At 51.8% G+C, this 21248-nt stretch overlaps 1 protein-coding gene across 11 annotated transcripts in view; it reads left to right on the forward strand.

Annotated features, from left to right (window-relative positions):
- Positions 1–21248, forward strand: part of SFXN5 (sideroflexin 5) — a 115686-nt gene that overhangs the window by 62122 nt on the left and 32316 nt on the right. For all 11 annotated transcript variants that reach the window (XM_073897528.1, XM_073897534.1, XM_025868406.2 and 8 more), the window contains one exon: positions 9355–9445. In XM_073897528.1, the coding sequence (XP_073753629.1) occupies positions 9355–9445 (91 nt within the window). The remainder of the gene's footprint in view (positions 1–9354; positions 9446–21248) is intronic.

A 21248-nucleotide genomic window follows, 5' to 3' on the forward strand; every position in this document is an offset into this window, starting at 1 on the left:
GGACTGTGCCTGTGCTGGGGACACTCTCCTTCCAACTCCCTGCCTAGCTGCAGAGCGCTCAGAGACTTTTCCTGACCACAGCAGCCCAAACTGTCCCCCACCCCCAAGTCCTAGAAACTTCTGTCCTTCCCACACACTCAGTTACACCCTGTGTCCTGTCCTGTCATTGTTCCACTGGATTACAAGTTAACCAGGGACAGGCCCTGTGTCTTCTCCCCCACAGAGGGGGCGCAAGCACTGCTCCATAAATACTTGTTAATTAGGTTGCTGATAGATTGCCGGCCTCAGGAGGCCCCTCTCCGCCTCGATCCTCGGGCTCAGCGGTGGCGGCGTCCCTCTGCCTGACGTCTTCACACAGTGAGGGTCTAACTCTGGCAGATGGAGCGGAGTTTCTGACTTGGAAAATCTGCAGCTTGCTTGCTTTTCTTTTGTGTGTGTAAATCACAAAACCTCCAAAGAAAGAGGCTTTATTTTATTTTCCTTTCCCTTGTTCTCTGGAACCCTGGGCCCGCGGCCTCATTAACTGATCTCTGCTTCAATTAGTGACAAATCCCCTCCCAGGGAGAACCTGTTAGGAAGAGATGACCTGCAAACAAGTGTCACGGCCCCAGTGGTTGGCCCAGCTCTGGCATTAATTAAACGAGTCCCTACAAGCAGGCGGTGTGGATGGGGCGGGGGGCTGACAGGCTGAGGGCAAATCTCAGGGACTGGGGACAAGCTGGCCTGGAGGCCAGGCCCTGAGAGGCCAGCCTTCTCCCTGGACCTTTCCTCTCCCTCAGAAAAGCCAGAGCCCTGACCTTGGCCAGCCACCCCCAGAATCAAGGACCCCCAGTTTGCCTGGCCCCCTGAATGAAGTCTCACGGTGGCCCGGGACCCCCAGTACAGGGGTAGCAGCCTTTTGGTGAACTCTCTAAATAGATTTGGCAATGTCTGGCTTCTTGCTCAAGAATAAAAAAGAAATTTTGTCTTAAGTTATTTTTGAAATCTAACAGTTTGCTGTCTTTTAACAAAGGAAGCCTCTGTCAGTCCTCAGTGTATTTGAGTTTGGGGGTTAATGTTGAGCACTTCTGTGGTCAGCCTCCCTAGGCCCTGGCTACCCAAGCGTGAGACCCATGCCCTCCCTTCAGGGGTGTGTTTGTGCCAGGCATTTGGCAGGTGCTGGGGGGGTGGGTCACACAGATTGGTGTGTCCTTCAAGATGCAGAGAGGAAAAGCTGAGGATTCTCTGTGGTAGAACCAGAGTCATGATGAAGGTGACCCTTGGGTGTGGTGGGAACTAGGGAAGGGGCCCCTCAGTCACACAGGGCCGACTCTTCCAGGATAGAGCAGAGAGAGCTGGAGGCAGGGTTGGGGGATCCAGGTAGAGGGGGCACAGCACGCGGAGAGGCCCGCAAGAGAATGTGACAGACTCCAGAGTGGTGGGGAAATGAGTGCGGCCACCGTGGGACGAGTGATGGGGAACTGGGGAGGAGCAGGGCCGCTCGTGAAGCACTCACAGGGCCTACCCAGGAGTTAGGGGGCCACGCCAGCCACCCTGTCTCGACTCAGGGAGCGGGGGCGTCACAGGGGGTGCAGGCAGAGTGGGCTGGGGGAGAAGTCATGGTGGGGTGGCAGGCCCAGCAGGTGACCTCCCTCATGGACACCAGGTCCTGGATGAGAATGGACCTGTGGCTGCAGAGAAAGGCTCAGGACTAAAGTCCTACATGCTGGTCAGGAGCTGGTTGGTGGATCCAGAGTATGAGAGACACTTTATGCCTGGTCCTCAGACCCCTCACGTGCAGCCAGGTCGTAGGTGGCTGAGGTCTTTCCCCGTTGGGGCATTGCTGATCTCCATTCCCAAAGGGTCTGGGCCCTGAGGGGTCCTTTCTGTATAGGATACAGTGATTGTCTGTTAACCTTTACTAGATACTGGAGTACAAGGAGGTGTCCCGGGGGGTCCCTGGGCTTGAACCCCTACCCCTCCCAGTTCTCATTGCCCACTGGCCACTCCAAGTCCCAGTATTAAAGTAGCAAATAATCACAATAATCCTAAGGGCTAACATTTCTGGAGTGTCTTCAGTGTGCCAGGTACTGCTCAGGTGCTCCTCTTGATTTTTACAGATGAGGAAACAGAAGCATAGAGGTGAAATCCCAGAACTGGGATTCAAACACAGGCTTGATCACACGCTATTCTGCTAATACAAAGACCCCTTTTTCTTCCTGCTCCCACTGTGGCCTGAGGAGGAGGGAAAAGCCAAACAGTGTTCTTGGCTTCCAGTTTAGAGGAACTGTTACCATGCCTCCTGGCAGTTAAGTCTGCCCCCAGGTACCCTGAGAACAGCGGGGAAAGGAAACTTTTGAGAGGCTCTTTAGGTGTAATGGGGTTAGACCCTCTATCCAACTTCATACTTGGTTTCTGCACCTGTGTTTTCTGGCTAAGGTTGAGTCAGCAGCGTATATTTGTCCCTGGTCTGGAGCATGCCCTGCCTCCTGCAAGACCATGTCTGGCTGGTTCTGTGGTCGAGGGTGGTTCTGTGGTACCTCAGGGTGTTCTCTGTGATCCAGGGTGTACCTCAGAGTGTTCCCTGTGATCTAAGGTGTACCTCAAGAGTGTTCTCTATGGTTGAGGGTGTACCTCAGAGTGTTCTCTGTGGTTGAAGGTGTACCTCATGGTGTTCTCTGTGATCCAGGGTGTACCTCAGGGTGTTCTCTGAGTTCAAGGGTATACCTCGGGGTGTTCTTTGTGATCAAGGGTGTTCCTCAGAGTGTTCTCTGTGGTCAAGGGTATACCTCAGGGTGTTCTCTGTGGTTGAGGGTGTACCTCAGAGTATACCCTGTGACCCAAGGTATATCTCAGAGTGTTCTCTGTGGTTGAAGGTGTACCTTGAGTGTTCTCTGTGATCTAGGGTGTACCACAGGGCGTTCTCTGTTATCCAAGGTGTACCTCAGGGTGTTCTCTGTGGTTGAGGGTGTACCTCAGGGTGTTCTCTGTGATCCAGGGTGTACCTCAGGGTGTTCTCTGTGTTCAAGGGTATACCTCAAGGTGTTCTTTGTGATCAAAGGTGTTCTTCAGAGTATTCTCTGTGGTCAAGGGTATACCTCAGGGTGTTCTCTGTGGTTGAAGGTGTACCTCAGAGTATACCCTGTGACCCAAGGTATACCTAGGAGTGTTCTCTGTGGTTGAAGGTGTACCTTGAATGTTCTCTGTGATCTAGGAAGCATAGAAGCAGAAGCATAGAGGTGTTCCTCAGGGTGGTCTCTGTTATCCAAGGTGTATCTCAGAGTGTTCTCTGTGGTTGAGAGTGTACCTTGAGTGTTTTCTGTGATCCAAGCTGTACTTCAGAGTGCTCTCTGTGATCAAGGGTGTACTTCTGGCCCTGCTGTCCTTCTCTGGGCCTAATGGGGGTAGGAGCCATTAGCCTGAGAATCTCAGGCCAAACTGTTGTCTCGCTGCTTTCACTATGATTGGCTTTCGGGTTGGAGGGCCCATTGCATGGACCCTGTAGCAGAATCTGAAGTTTTCCAGAAGCCTGCAGATGGTGATATTGGCAGTGGTGAGTCTGACATGAATATCGGTTCTACATCTATTCTGGGGAGGACAAGTTGTCCCCTCCTACATGCAAGGAGTCTGATGTAACTGGTTTTCTAGCAGGTGGCCAGCAGGTCCCTGCAGGACATGGTTCAGGGGTCAGAATTGGTCACTGTTGCTAGCTAACAGGACACTCATCTGCAGCTGAAGCTGATTGGCATTTTAGCCTGTATATGACTCTGTCCCAGCCACCTTGGCCCTTTGCCTGTGGAGGACAATTGACCTCCACAGAGGGTCATGGGGTCCCCTTGATTACGAAGAGTTTATTCTACAACTGGCGCCATCTGCTGGGCATTTTTGGCACCTCAAAGATTCTTCGAACTGCCCCAGCCTTTGCCCCACCAAGGCTCACACAAACTCCTAACCATCTGCTTCCATTATTACCCACCACCCAAGAGTAGCTCTAATTTCTGAACCTCATGCCATCTCTCCTTTCAGGCATGTTCCCTTCCCCATTGTTCTCCAGGGCCCCTCGGATCCCCTCATTACAGGTGCTAGTGAAGTCCACAGCTGGCTACAGACTCCCTGGTATTTCACGCTTCGGAAGTTCTACTGAGCCTTCTTATCCGGCTACACCTCCCACTTACCCTTCAGGACTCAGTCAGGCTTGCCCTTTCTCGGAACCCTTCATAGCCTTGGGGCCGCCCCCTCAAGGCAGAGGGATGCGACGTCCGCTCACAGGTGGAGTTGGACCTGTGTGTGCAGCGTCTAGCCCCGTAGAGCTGTGTTTGCTAAGGTGGACAGCTGGGGGTGCACAAGATAGATCTTTGTGGCCCTTTTTCTCCTGCCTCAGAAATCATGCACTTGACTTATTCTAGAATATGTATTAAGCACCGACTCATTTCCCCAAGCACCAGGAATTGAGGGAGGAGTAAGAGAGCCACGGGCCCTGCGCCCAGCGCTCAGGGCCTACTGGGAGGGATGGGTATTTAGTAAAGAGGCCACAGGTAAAAATATTTCTGCACTCTTCAGTTTTTTTAAATAATATACACGTATTACTCCCAACATTTTGAGGAGGTAAATAAATATATACTTCGAGACTGTCATAGGGACAGGGAACGAAGAGGTCTGGGTTCTGTGAGAAACTGAAAAGGGAGCCCCGAGTGAAGAGGGGGTCTCTCTGATATTTAAACTGAAAAGTGAGGAGGCCAAGGGGGCAATGCTTGAAGGCCCTGGGAGGAGAGGCGATGGGGGGGTGCGAGGGAGGGAGGGAGGGGGGAGGGAGGGAAGGAGAGAGAGAATTGGCTCACGGGAGGAGTGGGGCCGGGCAAGGTGGCTGGAGCCTTGCAGGCAGGGCGCTGCAGATCTCTAAGTGCAGTGAGAAGCCCCTGGAAGGCTAAAGCAAACTGATACCCATCTTTAGAAGATCGTTCTGGCTGCTGTGTAGGGAGTGGACTGGAGGGAGCAAGAGCGGAATCGGGGAGCCAAGTTAGGAAGTGGGCAGTTGTCCAGGGAGAAGAGATGGGTGTGCTTGAAGGTAAGCGGCCAGAGCAGAGAGAAGTTGTCACATTCAGAATACCTGGGAGACAGGACAGGTAGCTCTGCATGCTGGGCTGCAGGTGGGGAGGGAGAGGCTCCTGTCCAGGAAGACTCCTGGGTTTCGGGCATGAGGAGCTCCTGGGAGTGGGAGAGGACAGGGGGTGGGTGAGGAAGAGCAAGGCAACCTTGATTTGGGGAGGGTGAAGGTGGAGTGCCCGAAGCCGCTCCAGATAAAGGCATCCTGCAGGGGTTTGCAGGTATGAGCTGAAGTTGAGGATGCAGCCTGCATGCTTTGCTCAAGCCCCATCCCGTGTCTCCTCGCTGGCCTCACAGAAGGGAGGCTGCTGTTGGCCTGGGAGGGACCTTGGTGCCTGAGGAGACAGCTGTTAGCTAGCTCGTGACCCTGGAGACCTTGTGTCACTAAGCCCCCTCCCCAGCCTGGTTCTTGGTGCTGGTCAGCACTTACCCCACCTCGGGGATTCTCGGGAAGCTATCTTTCCTCCTCTGCTCCTGTCCACTGCCCACGGCAAATTCACCGGCCTGGGAGCCGGAGCTTGGAGAGAAGTGGCCAGAGAGGGTCCACTGCTTCCTCAGGCCACTGCTGATGTCCCATGAGTCCGGGGCCCTTGCTTCTCCCAGGACCCCTGTCTGCAGACCACAAGGGGACTATCGTGTGCAAAATCCACACCCTGTTTGTTTTCCTCTCCGCCAAAATGGAGCCCCTGTTTGATTAATTTCTATTTTGTGGCTTATTTGGAGGCTGTTAAAACAGACCCTGGGGGACCCTCAGCGGTGATTGTTCCATATCTCATTATCTTTCCCGAACCCGATTATTAGCTCAGATTTTTCTGATCGCTAGCTGCTGTTGGCGATGAGCTGTGTGCCATTAATGCCAGCTGGTTCCCTTAAACAGGACCCTCCGTGCCAGGGAAAATGGGCCGGCATTCGGAGCCACCAGCCACTTGGCGTTTTAATTTTAATGGGCTCCACCAAATGTTCCAGGCCAAAGGGCCCCTGAGGAATCAGCACAGACGGGCTCCCAACCCCGCTCTGCCGCCCAGCCCAGTGCCTTCCCAGGCTGCAGCGCCCTAGCCGCTGGGACAGGAAGGCCCAAGTTCGGGGCTGTGGCAGGAGTGGGGGACGTGGCCATCTGCCTCCCCTGTATTTGCACCTTCCTGCTCTCTGGCTCATCATCAGTTGGGTGGGCAGGGTGACCTCACCAGCTCCTAGTCTCCCCACTTTGCTGGTCCCCAGCCCCTTCCCTGGCTCAGGCATGCTGGCCATGCTCAGGAATGAGCATGTTGGGAGGACCCCAGTGGGCTTCAGGGAAGGGCGGGCCAGAGGAGATCTGGGACCTGGGCATTGTTTTCTCTTCTTTCCTCCCCCCTACCGTGGCCTCCCACCCAGAGTTGGGGAGACAGGCTGGGACACTCACTCTGGACTGTGCTAGTCCTAGCCAGAGGGAAGAACAGCCAATCAGGGAGGCTTGAGGACAAGTCTTGAGTATTTGCTACAACCAGTGGCCACTATTCCTCGTCCTTCCATTACACTCCAGCCCTGCTCATCCCCAAGAGGCTGCCAGGGGAAAGTCCCAGCTGCCTGCTGGCCCCCTGGAGGGCTCCTGCTTTTTCTAAAAGAATGTAGGGGGTGGGGCTGGGGTTTGAACCCAGATCTTCTGTTTTATAGCTGGGGTGGGATGCAGGCAGGGCTGGATCAAGGGCCCTATCTACCCTGACTGGGACTGCTTTCCATTCATCTGGGCCACAGCCTCAAGCTGGTCTTTTCAGGGCAGCTTTGCTATGCAAACAGCCAGTTTTAAGTGGCACATTAGACATTAAAGCATCCCTCATTGAGATGGAAGACACTTGGAAAGTAAATAGCAACAGTTAAGAGCAAACCTTTGGAATTAGCAGACCCCTGGGTTCAAATCCTAACTTTACATGCCTCATAATAGCTGTGTGTCCTTAGGTAAAGTTCCTTAACTTCTCTGAACCTGTCTGAACTTCTTTGAGTCTATAAAAAAGAGCAACATGCCCTATCTAGAAGTCTTGTAGTAGTGGGGATTTAATTCAGACATTTAATGTGACGTGCTCAGCTCATGGCCTGGCACCTCCCCGTGCCCCTTTCCTCCTCTCCTCCCACCACCAACACCTGCCTGTGTGTCCTCCTGCCTCTCTCTGTACTTGCCTTCTCTGCACTCTGTAGGAACATGTGCCCTGGCATCTGGGGGAGGGGGCCACAGAAATAGGCAGTCACTGGCTGCCGAGAGCTGGGGAGCTCGGGACTCGATGAGCTCCATCTGTGAGTCAGGGCAGCCTGCAAGCAGGGCAGCAGGACCTAGTGTGGGCTGGCAGCTCCCTGGCCTGCCCTGCGGTCCCAGTGAAGTGTGTCCGAGCTGCCACACATGTCCCTGCCTCCCAGCCTTCCCTGGAGCAAGCAGAAAGAACAAGAATTGGACTCTGAGGATCAGCTCGAGGCTTCCAATCTAGACCAAACCCCCAAGAGCCCACGCTGGGTTTGCCTGGCCTCACTGTGACTCCGTGGGGCCCTGGGCTGCCCAGGGCCTGACAGGGTGGCACTTCCTGTCTGCCCAGGTCGCAGCACCATTCTTACTTTGACTGCTGCAGTCGCCCTGACACCCCAGAGGCCTTCCCCAGGCTCTGCATCTTCTCCATCGACCCAGAAAGTCGAGGCCAGAGGCGGGGCTGCAGGTGCAGGGTGGCCTGCTAGCTACCAGGTGAGCCAGAGCCGAGAGCAGGCTGCCCCAGGCCCCCGTAGGCCAGCAGTCCTGCAGTGGCCCCTGCTGCCCCTCCTCCCAGGAAGGATCTATGGGGCAGGGGCTGGCTCCGGCCTCCGTCTGGGGGAGTGGTGGCCTCTCTACCCCCGTCTCCGGTCTGGCCACACGCAGCCTCGCCTTTTCTCCCTCTACGCCTGTGCCTGTGCTGTGTTCCCCGCCACGATTCTTTTTCTTCTGCCCTGCCTAACCCCACCTTTCCCTCCTCCAAGAAACTCCCTTTCCAGCCTTTGCGGATCTCCATCCATTCATCTGTTTGTTGGTCCATGCACGGATTCCTCAGTCCCCAGTTTACTGAGCAAGTAAACATGCCATCCACTGTCCTGAGTGCCAGTCATACAAAGAGGAGAAAGGCGTGGTCCTGCCTCCCAGCCCTGCAGGGGCATCAGATCATGAGCGGTGAACTGAGTGCTGGGGAGGAGGGGCTGGGGACGTGTGAGGAAGCAGCTTCCTGCCTGGGAGAGGCGACATTCGTATGTAGCTTCATTTACTGAGGTCTCTTACGCCCCAAGCTCATGCTAAACACTTTACATACGTTCTTATAGCAGCCCTGGGATGCTGTAGATATTACCGTCCCTTTTTACAGATAAGGAGACTGAGGTAGGGCAAGGTTCAGTGACTCCCACTCTTAGAAAGTCACTGGAGGGAGAGCTCAGAGGTGGGCCTTACAGAACAGATGTGGACTGGGTAGAGAAGGAAGGCATTTGGGGCATCGGGACCAGCATGGGCAAAGGCCCCAAGGCGGGAAAGCTCCCATAGCATCTGGTGAGCAGTCAGCTGGATTCCTGGAAGGAAGGAGAAGGTAGGGTGTTAGGGGAGTAGGGGAGCCACGTGAAGGAGATTGCACCTTTTCACACAAGTCATGGGAGGAGCTGGTCGTGGTAGACGTGGTTGGACCTGTGTTCTAGAAGGACAAGAGACAGCATGGGGGACGGAATGGAGTAGGGAGTGCCCAAGGTAAAGGCAAGGGGGACCCCAGTGTCCCAGGCCAAGTGAGGGGGGCTGGGGTCTAAGAGAAGAGGACATGAGCCCAGGATGTGCACTGCACCCCCTGTCCTGCTCTGGGCTGCTCTGCTTAGCTCGGTGGTCACCTGTGGGCAGGTGTGTGGATCTCCTTCTCCTGAGCCCTGGTGGTTAGGCCTGTGCCTGAGCCCACAGTGGGGCCTGAGAAAGGGGGTGCTTAGAGGCTGAGGTGGGAGTGAGGGTTCCCACGCTTCCTTTACTTGCCGATTCTGTGTTCTTCTAACAGCGGCCTTTCCTTTTTCCCCTCCTCAGAGAGGTTGTGTGTGTGTGTGTGTGCGGGTATGTGTGTGGCTGAGGCTTTCCCCTCCGCCTCCCTCACGGGCTGGCTAACTGGGATGACTGGGCCGTGTTATGCTGTGCATAGTGGCACTGGAACAGGCGACGCTGAGGATTTGGGGTCCGGGGCAGACGGTGCCGCTCACTCTGCTCCTGCCCCAGCCTGCCAGGCCCCTGCAGCACCACGCATGCACGTTCTCTTCTCTCTTCCTAAGGTGGGCCTTAATGTCCTGGTTCAGAAAGCCAACAAGTTCACCCCGGCCACCCGCCTTCTTGTCCAGAGATTTGTGCCGTTCCCCGCTGTAGGTAAGACCTGCACCTGCGCCGAGGTGCCCCTGCACGTGGACAGGCATGTGAGTGTCACACCTGTGTGTGCGGGGTTGCAGGGCTCTTGGGGAGCTGGACTGCCTTTCCAGACCGCTTCTGACATCGGGGGGTCTCCTGGTGTGGGCGACTAGAGCAAAACATGGGTGGACAGAAGTAAGGGTGACGGGGGCCCCTGCTGACAAGCCCTGTGACCGAGATCCTGCTTTTAGCAGTGGCATTAGCCCCCGGCCACCCAAAGGCTAGTAGATAGAATGCAGTGGATCCTGTGAACTTGGCTGGGGAAAATGTCTACACTAGCCTCTACCTGAAATTTAACATATCCTTCCATTGTGAATGTAGGCAGCAAGCCCAGTAACAAGCAAGAGCCGTGGCTTTTTCACCCATAGAAATCATAGATATTTTCACATCTCATTACAGTTGTTACAGGGATTCTAAAATATTGTTTATATGCAACACTAACTCAAAATTAGAATATTTATTCAATCCACTGGTAGGTCTTGTTTTTTAATTCATTAATTAAAGAGAACACCTGTTACTATACCACAATGAAAAAATATTTTGATCATGTATTCCAATATAATCCCTTTATAATCCTGTATGTTTTGTTTCATGCATTTGGGGACATTATTTGGAGGGGGGCTCATAGGTATCTCCTGGCCTGTGACCATCACAGGGATTCCTGGCACAAAAGAAGGCCCAAAGCTCCTTCTAGTCTAGTGTTCTGAGCCCTTAGGTATTGTGGACCGTTGAGGTTCTGGAGGCCTCCATTCATAGTCAGGTAATTGTGGAGCATGTGCATGCATGTGTGTGTGGGGGGATTTCGCTGCCTTCAGCCGAGACTTTGCTGGTCTTGGAGCCTCTGAGCTCCCAGGAGATGCCTTGAGGCATCCCATCAAGCCCAGCCTGGCTCTTGAGAACCCCCCACCTTGCTTGGGAAGAGGGCACTGCAGTAAAAGTTTTTAAACTGAAAAAGAAACAACATTGACAGAAGCATGAGGCAGTACGTGATTGGTCATCAAAAGAGAAGTATACACTTGAACCATGACACCAAGCTCCCCATTTGATGCCAGAGGACAAAGATGGGGGCCAGCCCAGGAGCGGTGTGAGGTCATGTGACCTCCCGTGTGCCAAGGCTCAGTCTGAAGAGCCAGAGTCAGATCCAGGTTCCTGGTCCCAATCTCATGCTTCACCTTTAGGGCTCAACTTCCCCACCTGTAAAATGGGAGCTCGGGTACCTACCTTCCTACAACCCAGAGCCATGGGGGGATCAAACGAGACCACAGACTGGATTCCATTCATAGGATAGTGCTTGGGAGCACCTGCAAAGCCCCTGCGAGAAGGTGGGCGATCATTACCTGGCAGCCCCACCTCCTTAATGGCCAGAGGCTAATGAACTCCCAGGACCAGCTGCCTGGGTGAGCCTCACCTGACCCAGATAATTGCTATAGCAACTCCACACTTTTAATGAACTCTCAGCTATTTCTGGCATGGGCCACTAATGGAATAACTCTTTAGATCTGACTTTGTTAAGGGACCTAATTGAGCGAACAAGGCTGCCGATCCTGCGTTCCTCACTCTCCTGGGCTGGAGGGTCAGTTGCAGCCTCAGAAGGTGGCAGCTCTTAGCTGCACTGGACTGGATCTGGGACTTGGCTGAGATGTAATCTGTCCTTGAGACAAGCTGTGCAGACAAGGACTTTGCCAGGGGGGTCCGTTCTAGCCTTGCTCTGCCGGCCGTCTTGCTGTATGACCTTGGGGCTTGTCCTAACCTCTGGAGCTCCTTCAGGAGGAAAGGCCCCGCTTTCAGGTTTGACCCTGTCTGCCATCCCCACCTGAGACTTTCTGACCTGTCCCTCTTTGGTCTCCAGCCTGATCCTCCTCCTGTCTTATCCGAGAGGAACCTGCAGGTCCAGCCACTGTTGAGGGGTCTCGAGATCCCACATATCCTAGCCAGTTGCACAGGTTGCACACAATGTGGTTTGTAGTCCTGATAGTCCTGGTTTGCCAGGATCCTGAGAGCAGCAGATCCTCTTTGGCTGCTTCCTCAGGCCTGCTGCCTGAGTCCTGGCTGTGTGCCTGCCTCCCTTCCACCCCTAGCCCCGGTCTCTCCTCACCCACATGGAGGCTTCTACCTCCCGGGCCCTTGATGTCCTCCCAGGCCCGTCTGCAAATAGCACCTGCTGACTCCCCTGGTAGATGCCAACACAGTGGTGTGCAGGATGAACAAGCATGCCCCCCACCCGCTTTGGGGCTCCTTGTTCTCTCAGGCTGTCATATAGCCCCTGCACTTGGCTACCCTTCACCTTATTCTCAGGCTTAGACAGCTTCTCTAGGCCTCACTGCATGCTGGCAGGGCCTCGGTCCCTCCAGGCATTCACCTTGCTTTCCATGGCAGGCTAGACCAGGCCACGCCACGCCACGCCACGCCAACATCAAGGCCACCAAGAAGCTTGCCCAGGACTTGCTCTGGCTGGTAGAGGGTCCGTTGTCCCTTCAGACCCCTGGCATGATGGGGAGACAGGACTCACGGAGCCATGCATGCTCACAGGGAGTAGGTTGAAGTGATAGGATTAAGCCCTAGTTGTTGGGATGTGTGTGGGGGCTCAGGGTGGGGGGTGAGTGTAGAGCAGAAGGGGATCTTAGTTAGGCAAGGGCCCTGAAAGGGCCTCCCCACTCCCTCCCTCCTGGCCAGACTGGGAACTCAGGTTCAGGGAAGGAGGAGGCTCCCAGGGTCTGTTGCTTCTTCCCTCTGCCCTGCCCAGCAAGTTCTGCCCTCCTCCAGCCTGCAGTCTGGGAGATAGGAGGACACCTCCCTTCACTGGGCCCCACATGCTGCCCAAGAGAGAGATCTGAGACTCTGGGCTCAGGACACCTCGTTCCCCCACCTCACTCCACTGCCTTTACCCCCTCTCTGGCCTTGGACCAGACCCCAGTTCAGCCCCTCCCCACTGGGATGTCTGTGACAGACTGCAGGCCTCCCCTGGGTCTGCAGGGGCCCCACCGCCCTCCATGTTTTCCCCAGCAGGCCTTCGTTCCCCCTCATTCCCCACATTGTCTCTCTGGGATGACCCAAGGCAGGGCGGCGAGCCATCCCCATTTTATAGAAGAATAAACATTTTCAGACTGAAAGTTATCCTGCGTTGGCTATAGCCTGGGCCTCAAAGGCCCGGCCCAGGCTACTTCCAGCCCACGTGGATAACCCCTCACCCACGTAGCTGAGAAACTGAGGGACGTGGTCCAGAGGCGCCCCACGAGGGGCACCCCACCTCCAGGCTGCCCCTGGTTTTTCAGCCGGGGTTCTATGTATGTGCATGCACACACGTGTGCTGAGTACTGAGAAGCCCTGAGGACGCTCACTGAGCCCTTCTGTCCCTCATGGTGGTTTCAGAGCCTTGCTGTGCCCTGGTCCAGAGCAGCAATCATGTGGGAAATCTTCGTTTCTATTTATACATGGATGTTAGGAAAGACGGTGAGCCCAGGAGCATGTGTGCTGGCATCAGAATCGATTGGGGACTGGTAATTAATTTGTTTAGACCTTAATTAATTCTCCAGTTCTTTCTTATTTGTGGACTGTCACGCTTAATTGTGTTCAGGAGCTTGAGCTCAGAGCAGGCCCTCCATTAATTGATGGGTGCTGTGAGGTGGGAGTTAATGGTTTGGGGAGCTGGGCAAACAGTGTAATGAAAGGTCAGTCGAGGAGGCATTGGAAAAACACCCTCCCCTCCCCAGGTCCAACTGCCAGTCTCCACGAGCAAGAGTCCATTCCGGGAGAGACAGGCCCCGCAAACAGCCTTCTCGTGAGGCCTTGGGCTGGGAGCTGGCAGGAGTGACCAGCGGGAGGAATGCGAGGTCGCAGGTGCCATGAAGGGGCACTGGTGAGAGGGAGAGGCATGCATGGGGCAGGGCCTTTAGCCAGAGGCCCAGAGGTGGGGATCCCCAGGTGTCCCCAGGCCAGCACATCTCTGAACCAGGCTCTGCGTATGTGCATGCAGGGGTGAGGGAAGGAAGGAAGCCCTGAAGTTCACCCCCACCCCCGGCTGCCTGGCGCATCCATACCAAGCAGGGGACAGGCTGTATCGGGTGCTAAGAAAGACCCCCATGTGGGCTTTGAGCTCCCTCAGGGGAGGCCTGAGCCTCAGCCCCAGCCAGCTGGCTCCCTGCACAGGGACTAACCTTCCTGAATGGGCCAAAATGCCAGCCTCATCTTCCCTTTGCCGGGAAATGACTTCTTCCTGCGCTGTCCGCAGCAGGCCCTTACATTAAATGTCACCGCTTATTTCATCACCAGGAAAAAAAAATCTCTGCATTCACCAGGGGGTCCGCTCCTCAGGATGTCTGGGCAGTCTTTGGGAGAAGGTCTTCTGTCCATACATCTGACCCACCGCATCTGCTTGCTCCCTTCATCCCCAGGCATTGATTTCCCCTTCCCGGCTCCTCGCTTGGTGTTCAAGCCGCCTGGCTTGCCTTGTCTGGGAGGTAGCCATGGCTGTGTGTCCAAGCCCCAAGGGTTAGTCCTGACCCCCTCCACCCCTCATCCCCTGTGGTTAGAGGACAGCAGCGTGCACCTGTATCAGCTGGGCCTCATGACATGCGTTCCTTCCATCCAGGTCAGTGGTAATGTGGCGTCCACAGCCCTGAGGCTCCTTGGTCCCTTCCTTGACCTTTGCACACGTGCCCTGTTTGTCTGGAATCCTTGCTCTTCCCATTTCCTCAGCCCCATCTTCTGCCTTCTCTTGACTGCCAGGCCTTTGTTTCTCAGCTCAGACACCACCTCCTCCAAGAAGCCCTCCCTGGTAGCCCCAGTTAGGGTTAGACCACAGCACCCTGTGTGTGCCTGTGTGTAACCCAGAACTGCCCATTTTGTTCCGGAGTTTGCCTCCTTCATCAGACTGTGAGCTCCCCAAGACAGGGACTGGCTGTCATTCATCCCCAGCCCCCAGGCTCACCCTGTGCTTGAAACACAGTGTTCAGTGTGGGTTTGTTCAGTGATGAAATGAGTGCTTGGGCAGAAACGCTTTGAAATTGGGTACTCATCGTGAAACCCCACCATGATGACATTGGTGGCCACATTCTATGGCTGCTTGGACATTCATTCTGGGGTTTTTTTTTTTTTTCATTAAAAACATTTTTTTTTTGACTGTTCTATTTTCTTATGTAAGTTTTCTCTAACACCATCATTCACACTTTCAGTTGGCAAGCCTAGGGTGGATGACCAATGAGCGACTTTACCAGGTCATCCAGGTCACATTCTCCAACCTTTCTGGGTTGGATCTGGAAGGATCGGTGGGCTGGGCTGGGTGTTGTAAGCATCAGCAGCCCTAGAGCTGACATGGACCCCAGGTATGGGGTCCGGGCCCATGGTGTCAGGGCCCAAGAGCACGTGGGTAGGAAGGCCACGTTAGCCAGAGGGGAGTCTCTAGTGGTGTGTCCTAGGGCTCTGTCTTCAGTCTTGTCCCTTTCCGTTAGAACTGCACTGGTCACATTCAAGGAACAGGCACAGCAACTTGGCAGTGATTGTGAATTCGTGGGCAAGAGGTGCAGGATCTAAGATTGCAAGTTTTGATGTAAGGCTTGCTGTTCAAAAAAAAATGTAGCTACACAAGTGTAGGCTTGCCCGAGACCTGACTTGGCCAGAGTGCTTAGGATGAAGATCCAGGGATTTTGTGGGCTGTGTGCTCAGAATAGGTCTGCAGTGTGGTGTACGGCTCTGAGGAGGCTCACTCTGACTTCAGCTGTATTACTAGAAACAGAGACCCCAGAACAAAGGAGTCTGTTTAGTTCTGGACTCCACCCCTCAAGAGATGCTCCACACATAAGTAGGAGCCCAGCAGTAGCAGCAGGATCTTCTGAAAAACTGACAGCCTGTTATTGCAGTGAGCTGCCTGACCCCCCAGTTAGGGAAGCATCCAAGTAGCAGCCTGGTCCAAAAAGCTGCGAGGGGCACTCCCGTGTGATCAAGTCACCTGTTCCTAGGCACCTGTTCCAGGCCCAGGACCTGGCATACAGTAGGCGCTCAGTGAATGTTTATTGAATGAATGGCCTTCCGGGTCAGAGATTTTATAATGACCGAAATCCAGATAGCAGACAAATCCAGAAGCAGAGAAGGTGGGAAGCCCAAGGCAGGGGACGGGGTTATAAATGCAGGAAGAATAGGGGGGCCGGGATGGGCCGGGCCTGTGGGGGAAGGGCCAGGGCAGAGGGCCACTGGGGCCTTGGGCGTTAGCTTGGAGTTGGAGCTTTATCCTATGGTTAATAGGGAACCGCTGAATTTTAAGCTCGGGAGCAGCTGTGATAAAAGGGAGTTTTCCAGAAGATGAATGTGTTAGCAGGAATCTTTTATGAAGAGATCCTGAACTTCAGAGTCAGCCTACACCTAAATTTACTGGCTGATTTTTCAGTCCCGAAATTACCAGTCCTGAGTTTGTGACACTTTAGTATGGGTTGTGAAACTCTCCCAATTCTCAAGCTATTTAAAAGAAAATCTGTGTCATACACCACTGCCTTTTGGGTGGAGTATTAGGGAATATCATGACATCACGCAAATGTTAGGGTGCACGTCCCTATTTGATAATCATCCTCCTCTAAAGGCAGGGCTGGGGCTGTATTCCGGTGTGACTCACGTGAGTGTGTGTGTATGTGTGTTTCAGGTGGTGATGTCCCCCCATGTCCACTTGTAAATACATCGACTGTGTCTGGCAGGGACATGAGAGCCTGGCTAGAGTGGTTGCCTCTGGAGAGGGTGTGGGGGAAGCTAAGGGTCAAAGGTTGGAAGGAGACTGGTTTTATTATTTACCCTTCTACACAATTTGAATTATTTACTGTGTGCACATACAACCCACAAAATAGGAGAGAGAGAGAGAGAGAGAAAGATAGGAAGTAGAGAACTACTTTGCGGAGAACTTTGTCCAGTGTCACTCAGGATCCAAGATGGGAGCTTGTCTCCTGGTTGCCATTGGAATGTTTTTTTGTTTTAATAAAAATGGTTCTATTTTTTTCTCCTGATAATACGGTTGTTTTCTAAAGTAACAATCCTACTTTGCTCTCCAGGGTAAGTCTGTGTATATCCCTCCAAATTTGAGTAAACATCTAAAAATGTAGCAATCTCTATTTATTGTATCTCTACATAACATAAATATGCCTATATAAATAGATATTTAATGTAAGTGAGATCATACCATGTGTACTGTTCTGTAAACTGGATTTTAACCTCAATAAGTTTTAGATGCCTTTATAGGGCTGTCCTAAAATTTCAATGTATCTTTTTTTTTAAAGATTTTATTTATTTATTTGATAGAGAGAGACACAGCGAGAGAGGGAACACAAGCAGGGGGAGTGGGAGAGGGAGAAGCAGGCTTCCCGCGGAGCAGGGAGCCCGATGTGGGGCTCGATCCCAGGACCCTGGGACCATGACCTGAGCTGAAGGCAGACGCTCAACGACTGAGCCACCCAGGTGCCCCAAATCTTAATGTATTCTAAGAACTGCAATAGTACCATACTACACAACCTTGTATGTGTGTCCCTGTGCACATAAGTAGGGGCTTCTCCAGGGTGGAGGTTTTCAAACAGCCCCCTAGGGGGGCTTTAAAAAATGCAGAAATCTGGACGATCCCTCAGATTTCATTTCAGGTGTGCAGCCAGTGTTGAGGGTCACCAGTTGAGCCTTGGTACCTAGAAATGGAATGGCCACGTCAGAGGGCACATGGACATCTAGCTTTGCTAAGTATTGCCAAATGAGCATACTGGCTTTTTACTCCACCTGCAAGGGTTACATTTTGGTTTCCCCACATTTGGTGTTATCAATCTTGAAAAATTTTTGTCTATCTGAAATGGTTCTTTTCTCTTTTTAATTTGCATTTTTCCAATTCCCAGAATGGTTGAGAAATTTTTCTTAACTTTATTGGGCTTTTAGGTTTTCAAATAGAAAAGAGAGAAAAAGGGGGCACATGGGTGGCTCAGTCTGTTAAGCATCTGCCTTTGGCTCAGGTCATGATCCCAGGGTCCTGGGATCAAGCCCTGCGTTGGGCTCCCTCTCCCTCTGCCTGCTGCTCCCCTTGCTTGTACTCTCTCTCTCTCTCTCTCTGTCAAATAAATAAATAAAATCTTAAAAAAGAGAGAGAGAGAAGGAGATCCCTATTTCATACCATACACAAAAATAAATTCCAGAGAGATTAAAGACCTAAATATGAAAAGTACAATGTTAAAGCTTCTAGAAGAAAATAGAGGTGAACACTGGGGAGGGGCAGAGTTTCTTGATGACACAAAAAGTGCATACCAGAGGGGAAAGGATTGCTTATTTGATGACATGTTACACCATATGCCAGAAGTCTCCATCAACAAAGTGAGAAAACGAGCCACACACTATTCGTAAACCACTTAACCAATGAGGATCAGTCTCCAACACATCGAAAGAACACCTGCAGATAGATTTTTCTCTAGATTAAAAACTCTATCCTTGACTTTTAGTAAGATTGAGTTCATATTCATTGAATTTTTACTATTTCTTTTAAGAATTCCTACTCGAATATTTTGGTGATTTTGATGACTGTACCTTTTTCTTAATAACTGTTAAAGCTCTTTATACATTTTATGAATGTTTTTGGCCAAAAGTACCAGACTCACACTGGCTTAAGTAAGAAATGAATGTATTACTTCACAAAGGTCAAGTGCCGAGTGAGGCACCCGGGGCCTTTCCTTCCACCTCTGTGGTCTGCCAGGGGCTTCAGCTGCAGACTGGCCCCTTTCATGTCCCAAAATGGCAGCAGCACCTCCAAGCACCACAAGCAGACCCACCACCTGCGCAGACGTCTGCCTGCACCTGCTCCTTCAATGAGAGGAGACCTTTCCCAGAAGTCCCCTGCAGACATCCCTCGTTGGCTTGGGCTGGTCACATGTCCCCTCCTCAGTCCATCACTGGCAAGGGAGGGATTTATTACAATTAGTTAAGACTCATCCTCTGGGGGTAGCATAGCTGTTGGGAGTCAGTCACCATGACCCTCTGCTGATGAGTAGTAGCGACTCTTTGTCACATAAAATATATTTTCCCAGCTCCCCATGGCTTAAAATATGATTCACAGATTCAGATGCCATATTTCTCAATGCTCAGATGCCTCAGTTAAAAGGGGCATCAATACAGTAGCCTTTCAGAAGGGGAGAGGACTGTATTTCCTGCTCACGCGAAGGAGTAAACAAGCCTTCACTACACATCCGATCTGAGCCACTTTCTTCAAGATCATGGAGTTTGAGTCTGAGTCCTGCTTACCTTTTCCACTTCTCTTTTGGACTTCGGTTGTTAAACACAGCATCACGGCCCACCACTGCTTTCTGTCACCCTGTTTCTAGTCTTGACCCTTTTGGCCCCTTTAAAACCAACAGTATAATTTCAAAGCATATAAAAGAATTTGGGGTGTTTTTTTTTTGTCTGCATTTCCTACTTGGTTATATTTGTGGTTTCATTTTTTTTCTTCACCTGAAGGAAAAACTATTCCTGAAGTTAATCAGCTTCTTTAGGAAGTTTCCCACCTATAGCCACAGATACGTAGGAACCGTGAGAAGGTCATAGCAATCCCTGCTGGCTTTCAAATGTTTATGATCTACTTTAGGAAGTTTGGCAATTTCTTTCACTTCTTAGACAAGTAAAGCACGATTATATTCTCATTGTAAAAATTCAAACGGTATTTAGAAAAATAGGGTAAAAAAAGGTAGAAGTCTTTCAACAACCCCTAATTCCTAAATTTAGTTCCCTTCCCAAGGGGATCACTGCATGAGGTGTGAACCTTCCAAAACGTTACCTGTGGATTTATGGGCCCACAGTATGTGCCTCCCAGTTATGGGGTTTTACATGTAGTAAATCATCCTGTACATACTCAGTAGCTTTTTTCATATAAGTTTGTTTTGGAGATCTTCCCATGTGAGTCCCTAATGGTGGACATTTAGGTTGTTTCTAATTATTTGCTCTTACAAACAGTGCTATAATTAACATCCTTGTAAATGTCTCTTTGTGCATATGGGCAAGCATTTCTTTAGGGTAGCTATCTATGGTTTGGCAATTTCTGCTGTCTTTAATTGCATTGCCTGGTATCTGGCAGACGATCTCCTGCATGTACAATAACTTTTCATGTCCGTGCTCCATTATAGTGTAAGTTCTAAAAAGATGTTTTAGGCAACAATTAGGAATCTAAGTTTAAGTTCAGATTCTGTGCAGACTGCTCTGGGTAGCTGAGGTGACACTTGAATGAACCTCTACACGTGGCAAAGTTTACACATGCACAGGTTTCCTCTACCCCCACCCCGCCGTCCGTTGTTAGGCACATCATGACTTTTGAAACATTAAAATGTGGGGAAATGCATCTTAGAACCAAGGAGTGAAGATATTTTGTTTTCCCCAAAGGGATAGCCCCATAACCCATCGCTTTGCTTTCGCGTTTGAATGGTCCTTTCCTGGGAGCTGATGTCACTGCTTTACCACAGACTCCTTTCCCCCTACGGGTGGGTGTGTTTCTGGACTCCTAACTCCGCCGGTCCGCACGTCGGTTCCTTTGGTGGATCAGGGGGCAAGCTCCCCCGCCGCCTTCTTCTTGAGGACTCTTTTTGCACATTTGCCTTTCTGTCTACTGCTCTTTCTTCTTCCCCACACTGTCCCTTTTACACGGGGTGCTTCATTAGCTGTTCACAATCTGCATGATTTTGCATCACGATGGGTCTGATGTGAGAACATCTGCAGCAGTCAAGAGCATATTTTCCTCAGGACTTGACACTGAGCTTGCCATCAGTGTGAAGCGATCTCCCTCTCTCATCTTGTGACATCTCTCAGCATAGCTTCTCTAACATCAGTTGTGCCTGAATCTTGAATGGCGTCAATCCGAGTTGAAAATGTGCCAGCTTTCTTAACATGATCACTAACAGACTGCTTAATTAACCTGCTGATACTGTCAATAATAGATCTTGCTGGTGTGCTAGAAAGGAGACCCATGGCCCACAGTTGGTCTCTCTTTCTCTCTCTCTTTTTCATTTGCTGAGGCTCTCAGTGCTCGTGACTTGGGAGCTGGACTTGCCAGGAGTGGGCTAGGAGGGACCAGGGAGGCTTGAAAGGAATATGGCAGAAATGAATGTTCTGGAGGAGATCATGGAAATGAAATCATGGAAACCATCTCATGTTCTCACTGCTCAAAGACAGGGATGGCTAGGAACCTGTGCATCCAGCAGGTGCTCAATAAAATGGACCACCAGTGTATACGGCCAACAGAAGATATTACAGGGCGTGTGCCGTTTGAGTAGGCAGGAAGAACTGGGGGCGTTCTGAGGGAGGGAGCTGGGGGGGAGTGCCATCATTTTAGGGTGGCTTTTAGGGTTCTTCTGTCTTTTTTTCCATCCAGGCAGCTTAGATGAGGAGAGGGCTTTCTCATGCCTAAATTGTCCTGGAGGGGCTGAGGGGAAGGACTCTGGGTTTTCACTTCTTTTCCTGCTGTGTGTTTCATCCCAAGTGGTTTTGTGTTTGAACCAAAGTCCTACTCTGTCTGCTGTGGCTACATTTTACATTTGGAAATTGCAGAGAGCAAGCAAGATGCCATCATGAGTCTGGGACTGGTGGACCACCACCTCTAAATACTCTCTTCTTTGTCTCTTGCACCTGTGTGTGCACACACACACACATGTGCATGCAACACAGGGCGAGAGATGTTTCAGTTGTCCCTGGCTTCCCCTAACCTGGTGGGGGCTTGGGTGCAGAAGCTGACATTCCATGTGAGCTCAGCCAGTGACCAGAGATCCCATAGAGATGCTAAATG

Source organism: Callorhinus ursinus, unplaced genomic scaffold, assembly GCF_003265705.2.
Source record: "Callorhinus ursinus isolate GAN/ISIS: 27379988/994484 unplaced genomic scaffold, GSC_fseal_2.0 scaffold10, whole genome shotgun sequence".
Taxonomy (NCBI): Eukaryota; Metazoa; Chordata; class Mammalia; order Carnivora; family Otariidae; genus Callorhinus; species Callorhinus ursinus.